The following is a 13,725-nucleotide window of genomic DNA, read 5'->3' as shown; positions in this document are numbered from 1 at the left end:
ATTATTTGTGTAATACATACACCAACAGGATCTGGAAACACACAATACTTTTAATTAAAGAATTTAAATAAGGGCAATTAAACCTGGCAGGAGAGATGCCGCAGCACACAGAGAGCTTAATTGGAATGGAAACTGAAGTAAATATGGAAAGAGCATTACAAAAAATCGAAAGCTCAATGTATAGAATTAAGGAGGCTAATAATAATTCTTGGAGGTGCGTTCCCAGCCCCCAGCCTAGCTCTGGCTCCTTCTGGGCCTCTCTGGAGTAGTCACTTGGAAGGGCAAGAGAGGCGGTGTGGGCGGAAGCAAAGGAAGAGGGGCTCTGCTCCTGGCCTTGCCTCTGGCTCTTCCCACCGGACCCTGGGTCAGCAGCTCAGCTGCCCTGGGCCTTAGGCTCCTCATTTGCAGAAGGCCCGGAGAGCTGTGGGGCACTCAGATTTGTGTCTTGCCATGGGGCACGATGATGTGTAGAGTGGGGCTCGTGGAGCCGTGGTCCACTGTGTAGCTGACCCCAGATCATGCAGCATGCACTTCCCCTCTGCTTCAGTTTCCCCAACTATGTGCCTGTGGCAGCTAGAAGTTTCCTAACTAGCCCAGTTCCTCCTGAGGGTGTAGGCTGGGTAAACAGATTAGGCAGAGTCCCCAGAGGGCTCGCTTATCACAGATCACTTCTGGGCCTGTGATGGGGCCCAGAAAATGCCTTGTTTGGTTCCCGGGGGCTGCTGCCCCTGGTGCTGCTTGCTGGCTACCACAAACAAGCTGTCGCCGTCTCAAGGAAGGGCTGGGCCTGGCTTGTCGCTTGCACTTGTGACCTCTGGAGCCTCTGGGCTGAGCTCAGGCTGGTCTCATGTTTACCACCAAAGCGTTTAGAGGAGGTTGTGTGGAGTGACTCCTGTATTCCAAAGTCTTCTCTGCTTATTTCAAAGCTCTCGTTCCACTTTCCAATTAATTTTCCATGGCCAAATGGCCCAGTGTGTCTTGGGCTTTAAGCACAGTGGGCTTGGGAGTTTCCAGGTTAAATAGTTAATGATTAGTAATCAAATACTTCAAAGCATGGGTGGGATGTTAGCACTAGTTAAAGAAACTCTGAGATTAAGTCTTTTCATAGAGGAAAGCGGTCTTTATGTATTATGAATATTCAACACTAGATTTATTCAAGAAGTACTCTGGCATTTATCTTTTTTTTAAAGGAGACTCACCAGTGCCTGAGTGAGAGTCTGCCTGGGATTTGCTCTGAAGGTCCACTGGACCAAAGATGGGGTAATGGCAATCTCAAGTGCGGAAAAAAAAAAAGGGGTGAAAGTGGGTTGTGGAGATAGCAGGGTGGCTGGAAGGAGTTCGCCGAGGTGGCAGGAATCCAGCCAGTTCACACACGCCAGTGACTGGTTGGCAGGGAGACCCTAGCCCCAAACTCCCACTGCAGCCATTCACTGGTTTTCTAGAAGCAAGACAAAGAAAGGAGCCATGGTATGGTGGTTTAAAGCATAGATCCCAGAGGCAAAATTCCTAGATTTGTTCTTGGACAAATTAATGTCTCTGTGCCTCAGTTTCCTCATCTGTAAAATGAGGATAATTAAAGTACCTACTAGCATTGTTGGGGGGAGTTAAGTAATATTTATAAGGCAGTTACAATACTATCTGGCACATAGGAATCACCATGTAAATTCGGTAAATAATTTTTAAAATCTTCTTCGGTCTGAGTAGTGGGGATCTGAGCCATCACACCTGCTCCTGGCTCCTGATCTCTGTGGGATGAGCAGAGGGGGGGTGCATGCTGACTGCCATAAACTAAACATCACAAACTTCCAGGGCCTATGCAAGGCTTTGTTAATCCATCAAAACTGGACAGTTCTACATTTGCCCCTTCATACGACACGGGAATGAAAAGGTGTTTTATTCCAGAGCCATAATGAAATACCAGATTATAGTCTTTTCAGTACAAAAGGTTCCTGAAGTCGGACTTCCTGACGGCGACTGGGAATCGGAATGGGAGAAAGTCAAGGACTCCTCCTCCTTGAGTGTGGGGAAATCCTTTGGCAGAATTAGCCATGCTCCCTGGGACATGTGCTCTGCAAATAGGTTCTTTTTTGAGTGGGTTACTCATCTTGCATCAAATTATCAAATTATACCCCACAAATCAGAGCCAATTATCCTGGACAGGCAGGCTTGGCTCTACACTCAGCTCTCTTCCGGGCAGTCTCCTCATACTCTCGAAAATTTCTTCTCTCCTGGCATTAATAGACATCTCTGTTGTTATCCGTGATGTCCCTCATGTGGAAAATGCATAAATGCTTTGCAGAGAACGAGGCAAGCATAGGGGCTCAGGTGTGGGGACAGCCTACCAGTGGGAACGCTGATCTATGTGTTCTTGGACCCCCAGATGGACCTTGCTAATGTTTCCATCAAAGGACTCAACAGCCAAGGGGAGTGACGGCAACCCTCACAGTATGAGAGCAGCATGAGATATAGTCTGGATACCCTGACGTTTCGTCAAAGCCTCCTGTTTTAAAAAATATTCATACAGGGGCTCCTGGGTGGCTCAGTCGGTTGGGCAACTGACTTCAGCTCAGGTCATGATCTCATGGTCTGTGGGTTCGAGCCCCGCGTTGGGCTCTGTGCTGACAGCTCAGAGCCTGGAGCCTGCTTCAGATACTGTGTCTCCCTCTCTCTTCTCCTCCCCCACTTGTGTTATATCAAAAATAAATACATACTAAAAAATTTAAAAAAATTCATACAAATTTGTGTTCACCCTGCTCTACGTAGTATGCATATTTGTTTTAGTATAAAGCATTTCCACCTCCTTCCTTCAAATCTGAAGTTATAGGAAGAAGTACATATTTACCATATAATTTAGAGTACCCCACATAACACAGTTAGGATGCACCACCACCTAAAAGTGTTATTTGTAGGAACTAGGGATTTCTCCAGCTAAGCAGGGCCCTTTGACTATTATGCTGAAATGTCCTTTTGCAGTGTGCACGCATGTGTGTAAGGGGAGTCATCAGTGGTAAACTTTTGTTCGTCTTACAGTCTCCCACAGATCTAGCTCAAGACCTGGCACACAGGAGGCCTCTGGTTAGTTTTTGTGAATTTATGAAAAAAAAAAAAAATAACTGCTTCATTTGATTAACAGCACGTTGGGTGACTCCTCTGTCTCGTTTTCCATGAGGTGCTAGAGATGTTGGAAGTGTAAGACAGTCGTGCCCTCCCGTGTATTGGTTGATGGATGAGAGGAGTGTGGACTGACATAATGGAAAAACAGTTGCACACAGTGGGATGAAGATGGCCGTTGTGCAAGGAGTTTGGCTTATTTTCAAACTTGTGGTGCTTTTTATTGAGGCAGGCCCAGGGAACCTTCCAGGTGGGGAAGCCCTCCTCAGGGCTTGCTGTCTAAATTTAGCTTAGAATTACAGAATTTCGGGTTTGGCAGGCCCTTCAAGCCATCCAGTGCAAATCCACTGAGAGCTGCAGAGCCTTAGATGGCCTGCTGCATGGTCCCCGGAGCCCCTGGCTCTTCCCTGAACTGCCAACCTCATGTCTGGACAACTCGGACTAGGAGAAAGCTGCTCTATAAATCGTCCCAGACTCGCCAGTCTTCCCTCAGAACCAATAGGACAAGACTGCTTTCCTGTAGGTAGGGCAGCCCTTCAGCTTTGAGAAGGCAGAGCTAAGGTGCTTCTGGTCTTTCTGGTCCAACAGCCTGCAATTCCTTCAACCATGCATTCAAATAGATAGGTAGAATTTAAGGAAGTTGGACCTTAGAAGACACACATCATGTGGCAAGAATCCCTGTAAGAATATCTTGAAGAGAGGGATGCAGCCTTTGTGTAACCATTCACAATAATGGTAATGGTGGAAGAGTGGCATCTCATTACCATGGAGAGGCAGTCTATCGCGTCACTTGGCAGGTCTGGCCACAAAGTTCTCTGTAGCAACTTGATATTTGCTTACTCCCTCCTATTGGCATGGGGCTCATTGATTAAATGCCTCTTTCACTAACCTTTCATCACCAAATCCCAGAATCCCCCCAAATCTCAGTATGTAGGGTACTCTCAGAAGACTGAAAGTCCTATAATTTATAGGTAACACTTTAGGAGAGTCTTTAAACCAGGAGGAGTTACAAGCTGGAAAAGTCACAGAAGGCAATGACTACTATTTCCCGTGTTCACAAAATTTCTTCATGTGCTGATGTGGGAAATGCTGGCTGTCTGGAGACACTAGACAGTGTCTCTAGGTGCGTCACTTGAGAGGGACAACTCTGGCTGCCCTGTTCTTCGGACAGAAACCCAGAGCCTAGAGTGGTCCTGGGTTTATAATACCCCTTCACAATTCCCTCCTTTTCATCCATCAGTACTTCCAACAGACTGATCTAGTCTCTCTCAAAATCCAACCCCCCCCCCCCCGCCCAGCTGCCTGGACCCACGCCCTCATGGCGATTGAGTCTGCCCCATCTCTCATGGGAATGATGGAACAGCCCCCTAACTTGCTTCCATGTCTCTTTTTTTCTAATCTACCCTGAACTCTACTACCAGAGGGGTTCAGACCCCATCGTGGCAATCCACTGCTTAAAACTTCCTCCGGTTCCTCCCTCTGCTTTTAAGGTGAAGTCCAACTTGTTGGTCTGGCTTTCACTGATCACCACTATCTGCACCCAAACTGACCCTTATGTCTGAACTCTCTCATGCCTCTTTGGAGGTTCCAAATTCCACCCATACCAACACTGGATTTGCATTCTTCAGACATACTCTGTTTTTTCTTGCCTTTGCCCAGGCTGAGCCTCTACATGGGATGTTCTCCCTTTTTACACCTGGGAACTGTCCTACAACTTTCAAGATCCAGATCAAAGAAGTCTCGAATGTGAAGCCATCCTTGAGCCCAACAACCCCAGGGTCCCAGAACATCATACATCCCTCATTTCTGGTCTCGTCATGCATTTTATTGCGTGTTTATATGCTCATGAGCTCCTCCAGGGCAGAGGCTGGCTCTGTTTCATATCTGCATCCCTCCTGCCCAACCCCCATGCTCAATAAATGTTTGATGAATAACTGAAGGAAAGAATGTTCATCATCAGAAAATTGCTCATCAGAGCCCTGTACATCAGTGTTGCCAAGAGATGTTTCATCAAATGTGGTTTCTCAGTGTCAGTATCTAATGCTGTCCTGATTCATCCTGAAGCATCAGAAATGCAGAAGTGCTTGCAGGGGATAGAAGAAAGGCATTTTATTTGTTAAACAGAAAATCAGGGTATGAGATGGAACACTAAGATATGCAAATGCCTATCTTCTTTGTAGGAGAACCTGAGAGAATCGTGCTGGATTATTTTTGAAATTAATTCAGCCTGAGTGTCTGTGGAGTTTAAATGCAGCCCTCAGGAGAGTAAATAATGCAGAATGTGAAACCGGAAAGGAGATTGGAGATGCATCAGTAAAAGCTCCTTTCAGCCCAACTTCTGCACCAGATCATTCTAGTTGGTAGGATACCCATGTAATTTGCAAAGATTAAAACCTGTTGCAAGAAAAGTAGCCCAAGAACACGATTTAATCACGTAAGAGGCTTCCAGCCTCCTCTGGCCTTGTCAACAGTAGTTCCTAACCAGCGAGAGCTTGTGGACAGATTCCGGTTGCTTGATAAACATCAATCATTTTGCATTAAACAAAAAATTCACATATGTTAATCTTTAAATATCAGGCAAGAGTGGCTGCTCTGGGTTTGCAAATGAGGGATTTAAAAATATTATTTCCAAACAGTTCCCCTTGGTAGAAAGATCAAAGATGTGACTGCCAAACCACCCTGGGAGTTAATTAGATATATATGTAAGTGGCTGAAAATTGCCCAGGCTCCAGGATTCCACATTCCAATATGGCCTGCTTTGCCGGTCACTGTGTCCTTTCAAGTAGGAACCACATGGGGCTGCCTGTTCAAGGCCATGTGCTGAGATGAGAAAAGGAAAGAGCTAGATTTGGGGGTGTCTTTGCCTTGAGTATGTCCATTTTAGGGGGGGATGTTCCTTTCTCTGCCCCGGTCAGGGATGGACAGATGAGATGAAGGCCAGCCAGGGGCACCCAGGCATCTGGGACTGGAGATGGAGAGAGGAGTCACTTCAGCCTGAGACCTTGGGGGCATGTCTGTCTATGAGGGTTGGAAACAGGCGGAGGTGCCTGTGTGTGGGGCTGGGATATGAAGCAGCCTGTGTTTGGATGCGACCAGCCTGTTTGAACTCCAGCTCCATCCTTCAGGCCCTATGATCTTGGCCAGGTCACTTCATCTCGTTTTGTCCCAGTTGGGATGGAGTTGCTATGTTTATGAACACTGCACTTCATGAGGTTGGCCGCAGCGGAGCTGAGGAGCTCTGTGTCCCTGGTGGTTCCGGACCTCCTCGGAGGAGCAAGGCTTCCAAAGAGGCCAGGGAGCTCACTTCAGTTCAACAACACTCATATCCTGGTGACACCAAGTCTCCAGCGTGGCAGGTGCGTGGCTGGGCCATGACCTCCAGGGGCTATTCCGGGGCTGCCTGGGGCCGCTTTCCCTCCTCCCCGTGAGTTGAAGCAGCATGTTCAACTATTAGAGGACTCCCAGCCACACGTGTCAATCTGCCTGACCCACAACCACCAGAAGCTGGGCATCTCGGTTCAGCCTCAGACCTTGCCCTGAGAGGAGATCTTGGTGCCCAGGCAGGGCCATAAGGACCCTGGGGCCACTCACAGAGGAGAGGGAGGAGGGAACAGCTAAATGTTCAGACTGCATTTCTGCCTCCTGCTGGCTTTTCTTCCTGCCTCTCTCCCCCTTCTAGAAGCTCCCCTTCCCATTCAGCCTCACAATCTCTGCCACAAGGGCATTCAAAAGCCCACACCTACACATGCCAGTCCCCTGCCGCACATCTTCCTGCCCACAGGCTCAAGTCCAGGCTCATGTGCAGCTACTCCCCGCCCCCTGTGCCGTCCAGGCCCCACCACCCCTGACTATCCGCAGCTCTCTGAACATAGCCGGGGTTTGATGCTTCACGGCTTCTGCACATGCTGTTCCCTTTCCCTGGAATGCCCTTCACTATCTTCATATGGAGCACACTCCTACACATTCTTCAAGGTTCAAGCTAAGTGCTGTCTCTTCTGAAAAGCCAGCAGCCCTGGTCTGTCTCCCTACCCGCCATCTTCCTGGACAGTTTCTTCAACATTCCCAGGAGGAAGCTGAGCTCACGGGCCCAGCAGGCTTGGCTGAAGGCAGCAGAGAATGGCCTGATGTGAGCCCCTGCCCAGCCTCCCTAGATGGTATGATGTCCACTTCACCCCAGCAAAGTCAGCCCCACTCACCTCCACAGGGATATGTGTCCATTTCCCTCTGCTGCCTCCAGTTTGCAGGCCGATTTTGCACCTAGCCTGAGCTGGGAAACACCAGCCAGCAAGCACACATCCAGCCTTCCTCCCTGACCACATGCCTCCAGCCCTCTCTCTGCCTGAGGAGAAATACAGCCCCATCCCGTGTCACTCAGGGCTAGACACCTGGCAGGGGACAGTGACAAAGGCTACCGCTGGGCAGAGTGTGGGGTCAGAAAAGGTGCTTCAGTGAGAGAGAGGGAGGCGGGAGGAAGATGTGCCCCGTATTCTCAAACCTCAGCCCTGACCCTGACCTTCTTCCCGGTGGCCACTACTAAGTAAAAAGGAGAACCTGAAATAGTTCGCGGATAGTACCCAACATGAACACGTTGGGCACGTTATTTACCGCCTTTGTGTCTCATTTTCCTCTCATGGTACCTACATGCAGCTGTTTGGAGGAATAAATAAGTGAATACACGCCCCGTGCTTAGAAGTTCTGGCACAGAGTAAGCACAGTATGAAGGCTGGCTGCCATTCTTACTGGGACAGACTATTACAGTTCACCACACAGGTAGGAGCACGGCAGGAACCACCAGTCCTGGTGCACCATATTCCCTCTCGTGGAGCCCCATACATTATGCAGGCCCAGCTGGGACTCGGAGCTGCCCCACACATCTCCCACCTGCCCTTGGAAGTGCTCCCATTTGGCTCCCTGTGCTGCTCCCCAGCCATCTGCTTTCCTGGGGGGGTCACAAAGCCCTTGTCTGGACTCTGGCTCCTGCTTTCTGAGTAGCCCTTAAATCTATGGCCTTGTTTCGAACTCAGTATTGACCTTCCTCACTCATTCAGGACCCAACTCAGTCCTCTGGATGCACACACCCAGATCACGGATCAAAGGTTCCCCTACCCGTAGAATATGATGCAGCCGGGACCTGCCCTGCCCCCCCTCGCCCCCCCCACCACCACGGGGAGAGTAACTGCCAGTCCCTTCCAGTGCCCACCAGCTTCCTCCTCCCCAGGGCAGCAGCAGCTTGCTGGGAGGCTGAGTCAGGGTCTCTTCTACTCGGTCCTATGAATACACCTATTCCCTTTCTGACTTCCCTGGAAGCTTCCACCATATACAGTCCTCTGATGCCTTAGAAGCTCGTGGGCCCCCTCACTTCCTATTCTGAACACTTCCACTGCACTGCCTGGGAGGTGGGTGTCCCTACCTATGGGGGAAAACTGGCCCTAACTTAGTGGAATCCTGGGGGCTGGGAGCCTCTGGGCTGAGCCCCAGGTCCTCTTCAAAGCTGAATCATGGTGGGCCATCCCAACTGGGCATCTTGATCCTCGGACATCATTTTGTAACTGGGCTAATGGAGAGCAGGAAGTCAAATATGGGCCTCAGAACTGATGGAGGCTTAATACGGGAATGCTTCTTGTTCACCATTGTACACACTGCCCTTTGAGGAAGCCTCCTCCCCTAGAGTGAGCCCATTCTGGGAGGAAGGCAGAGCAGGGCACAGACCAGAGGTGCCTCGGCACTGTCTATACCTGGGACACTGGGCTTCATCCCAGGAGATAGGGCATGTGGAGAGGAAATGTGAGAGTTTAAAGACAGAGAGGCCTAAATCTAACTCCCAGCCCTGATCCTTACTGTGTGACTTTGGGCACATGACTTCCCTCTCTGAGCCTATCTCCATGTATCTACAAATTAAACAAAATGATAATAAAACAACAATAACAACCTCGACAATTCCCCTTTTAGCGCCAATATCAGGAGCCAATAAGCTAATGTACATAAAATGTCTGGCACATAGTCAGTGCCCAGTAAATCCCGGGAGTCCCAGCCTCCCTGTTGCCACCATGTCCCTTTCCTCCTTGTCTCCTCCCACATGCTCCCTGGCCCCTTAGACCTTCTCCCCCCTCTGCTTTCCTGCTGCCCTTCATGGGGGCTCTGGGGCTGTTACCTGAGAGAACTGCCAGTGAAGCTTCATTCTCTTGGCTTTGGCATAACTGCACTCGATGAGCCGTGGCCGACTGTTGACATCCACCAGGCACCGGTTGTCATCATCGTCGACCGTGGGGCTCAGGATGCCCACGTGGATCTGCTGACTGCTCGTGTAGTACACATTCTGGGGGTGGGGGAAGAATGTGGTTAAAATGCAGTGGCCAGAGAGATGGGGGGCAGCCAGTGGGGATTCTCCCTGGCAGCTAGCGAAGAAAGCACAGTCCAGCAGTCTTCAAGTTATTTTCTACTGCAACGGGCAAGAAGAGGAAACCCTTTAACATCACGATCCAGGATAGTATCTGGTCCACATGTGTAACTGAAACAAAATTTTCAGGAAATAAAACTTATTCTTACCATATGCAATGCAATCTGATATTTTCTATCCTATTCTTTCAGTGAAAAGCATTGGTCATAACCTTTCAAATAGATTTCACCACCCACAGTTTAAAAAGCATGGCTTGAATCCATTATTTGCAGGCTTGCTGACTTCCTCCCTCCATAAATAACTTGTACAAGATACTGTGGTTGGCCAGTAGATAAAGAGAAAAGACCTGTGCCATGCCTTAGGGAGTTCAGAGTCCTATGAAACATAATTTCCATCTAGACTAAGACTGTGTAGACCAAGGATTGGCAAACTTTTTCTTAAAGGGCCAGGTGGCAAGTAATTTTGGCTTTGCAGTGTGTTGGGAGGTCCTGAAGACCACTCCCAGGTTTGAAGATTTGATAGGGCTCACAAGACTCAGCACATATTTGTACTCACAGCTGTGAATTATTTTAACAAAAGGATACAAATCATATTGGCAAAGGGAAAAGGCACCTGGGGCAAAGCCTGGGGGAAACCAGGTGGAAGTTTCCAAAGGTACTCTCCTAGTGGTCACAAGGATACACTTAATTCCCCCCCAGCAAGGAGCTGAGACAACACGTGCGAGATGTTTTCTACCTGGAAAGTTCTTAGAGACTCAGCTGGGCTTTTTTATCAGGGCTGGTCACGTACACAGCCTCTGCCTGGCACATACCAAAATTCCAGATTCCCAGAAGGAAAGCACATGTTAGCACAAACTGTACATTGCCTGTACAGTCTGGTTAGGCACAGTGAACCACTCTTATAGATCTGGGGATGGTGGGAACCTCCTGAAATCCAAGTTCCAAGTAGGCCTTTCAAAAGACAGCAGTCAGCCCCACTGTGTTAACTCTTTTCTGCACAGAAGGCCATACAGTCTGAAAACTCAACTCTGCCATTGTAGCATGAACACAGCCACAGACAATATGTGAATGAATGGCTGTTAGGAGAATGCTTCAATTACAAAAATAAGGGCTGTGCCATGGGCTGTAGTTTACTGGCTCTGGTCTAGAAGAAAGCCACAAGACCCTTGGCCTTCCAAGTTTCCAGTCTCTTCCTTCAACCTTCAGTCATGGTTCCAAAGAAAAGGGCTCTGAGGGAGAAGTCATAAGGTTCTGTGAGTTTTTCTCTTCATATTACTAAAGAAATGAACACCCCCACTTATGATTAGACCCCAGGGGCAAATTGAGATACTACATTTCTTTGCTTTAGGTTAGAGTTCAGGGTGAGCCCTCTTGTTATCTTCATATATTAAAACATTCTTACTGGTAAATATTTTTGATTAATTCCAAATGAGAATATAAAGCATTTCTTGTTTTAGTAGAAGAGGGATTATATATATATTATACATATTAATGTATTATATATGTATATTATGTATATATTTTAATGTTTATTTTTAAGAGCACAGGTGGGGGAAGGGCAGAGAGAGGGGGAGACACAGAATCTGAAGCAGCTGGGCTTGAACCCATGAACCACGAGATCATGACCTGAGCTGAAGTCGGACACTTAACTGACTGAGCCACCCAGGCACCCGACATCATTAGAAGAGGGACTTTTAAACATGAGTGTGGGACATAAAAGGGATTGTGGGGTGAGAAGGGCAGTGCAGGGAAGGTAGGTAAGGAGTGGTCCTTGGGGGCATGTTCTTTCTGACCTTTGGAAGTCCAAGGAGGGCATGGAGAGGCAGGTAGGATCACCCTTCAGACATAAGAAGATCCTCAGGCCAGTGTATCAGTCAAGGCCCTAACTGGAAATATATGGCACACTCAAGGTGGGGGAATCCAAAGAGGGTATAATAAAGGCACAAGTCTCAATGATGTGGGTAGGATGTAAGGCAACCATAGGGATAGTATAGTTCCCTGAGAATAATAACATGGAGCTATTACCACTCCTAGACCCCAAGGGATGAGAGAAGAGAGAAGTTACCAGAATCTGTAAAAGTCATCTAGAGAGGGTTGACTTGCAAGAAGGCTTCAGGGAGGGAGGGGTTTGATGAGTGGTGGTGAATAAATAACCCAACTTTACTCTCCCCCCTCCTCACTTGGTTCTCCTGCTGGGTCAGCCCATTGGCAGAACCCTGCTGGAAGCCAAACAACATGGGAGCCCACTGAAACATTCCATAAAGTCAGTGTCCTAGAGTAGAAGGAAAGGATGGAGAGTGGATCTGGAGAGACAAAGAGAAGACACTCATTACAGGAAGGATGCGCTCTCTCAAATCATCTTACAAGTTATCAGATTTGGGAATCCATGGAAATAGGCATTTAACTACTGAGATGACTGATTCTTCCCATAATAGAGGTGACCAAAGTTCTGAGCAGAGGCCAAATGTAGAAGGCCTGGCTCCAGCGTGGACATGTGACCAGAACACAGGGGCAAGAGGGTCCTATTCAGAACCCATATTGAGTGAGAGACCCTCCAGTGGGTGGTCTGGATTTCCAGTTCACCACTAAGGAAAGCCAATGACCTGCTGTGGCTTCCAGTTTATTGGAGGTGAGGGAGAATATGATGACTGGTCAGATTTACGAATTTAAATAGATGCTGGTAGACATCTCATTCCTCCATCCATCCACCATCCATCCATTCCTCTGTCTGTCCAACAACAATCTCTAAGTTGAGATCTGAGGATAACAGAGATGAGAAAGCTATGGTCCCTGTCCTGGATGATCCAAGAGCCAAGCTGGGAAAACTAACGTTTCAGGAAATAATGGCTCTAATCATACTAAAATGAACATTGTGCTTCCTCCATTCACCTAATCCAACTCTCGCTCCTTTGAAAATAGAAATAAAAACACCACTTCCTGAAAGCCTTCCACGAATATGCAAAAGCATGGGGCCTCTCAGCCTGCCACCTGAGCCTCTCTCCAAAAAGTGCAGAGCTGCTCATGACGTTGGGTTGAATGCCCCACGCTCTCTCCTCAGGACAGAGTGTAGCTCTCAGTCACCCTGTTTACCGGGACCCAGATTTCCCGAGGCTCGGCAGTGTGGGCTGCCTGACAAGGACAGCTAGGAAGCTAGTGACTGCCATCCTTCTTTCATTGCTGTCACCAGGGCCTGACTCTGGTCTCCGGGGCAGGTTGTAGAGACACAAGCGGCTGTGCAGGTAATAGCTGAAATCAGTTTTATTCACTTAGCTGCTCTGAAGTGCTTGGGGGAGACGCTTGGAGAGGCACGCGTGCGGTTCCTATCTGGCACAGCTGTCACTGGAGCTGCTTATTGCTCCGGAGTCTGGGAGAATCATAACAGGGACAGACAGTTGTTATTTAAAAGCAAACACCAAAGTGCATCTTGAGTGGTGTCACCATGAAGCTTGCAGAGCAGAGAGATTCGGCAGAGGACGCTCTCAAGTGGTCCCTTGGGCACCTCAGAAGTCCAGCCAGCAGTGGATTGAATCGGTAAACGGCCTGAACACAAACGAGGGGCACCAGTTTCGTACAAGATGTCCCACTTTTGGTACCAGCAGGCCCAGGAAGCACCGCTACACTTTCTGAATAACGGGGAGCCCAGAAGCTTTAAGCAAGCAAGGACCTAGAACCGTGGTTCTCAGGGAGGGGTGGTTTTGCCGACCAGGGCATATCTGGCGATGTCTGGGGACATCTGTGGTTGTCATGAGAACGGGGGAGGGACGCTGCTACTGGCATCCAGGTGGTAGAGGTCAGGGACACTCGCTGCTCGACATCCTACCCCGTACCCAACAGCCCCCCACAGCGAAGAATGACCCGACCCCGGATGCGTAAGAATGCTGCTGTTGAAAACCCCTGCCTTAGGTGGCTAATAATGAAAGCTGAGATGTTTGTAGCTCCTACTCTGTGCCAGACTCAAAGTCATTTGCATGCTTTATCCCACTGAATCCTAAAACAACTCTGAGGAGGGCGCCGTTGTCGCCCCCATCTTGTAGATGAGGAAACTGAGGCACAGGAAATTAAGTAAAAGTCCCACAGGTGGAGAGCAGTAGCTGAGACTCAAACTGAGGCAGTCTGACGCCAGAGCCACACCTGTGACTTTTTACCTTGCCCGCCTACCTACCTCCCTTGGGTCAGGGCAGCTCTAGCAGCCGGCCCAAGGGGGAGAGGCCAGGAGGC

At 48.8% G+C, this 13,725-nt stretch overlaps 1 protein-coding gene across 1 annotated transcript in view; it reads right to left on the bottom strand.

Moving 5' to 3' along the window:
* Positions 1-13,725, bottom strand: part of GALNT18 (polypeptide N-acetylgalactosaminyltransferase 18) — a 351,293-nt gene that overhangs the window by 6,980 nt on the left and 330,588 nt on the right. Inside the window, exon 10 of the mRNA XM_049649955.1 lies at positions 9,263-9,427. Within this exon, the coding sequence (XP_049505912.1) occupies positions 9,263-9,427 (165 nt within the window). The remainder of the gene's footprint in view (positions 1-9,262; positions 9,428-13,725) is intronic.

Source organism: Panthera uncia, chromosome D1, assembly GCF_023721935.1.
Source record: "Panthera uncia isolate 11264 chromosome D1, Puncia_PCG_1.0, whole genome shotgun sequence".
Lineage (NCBI taxonomy): Eukaryota > Metazoa > Chordata > Mammalia > Carnivora > Felidae > Panthera > Panthera uncia.
This window is presented reverse-complemented; position numbering and strand designations above follow the sequence as displayed.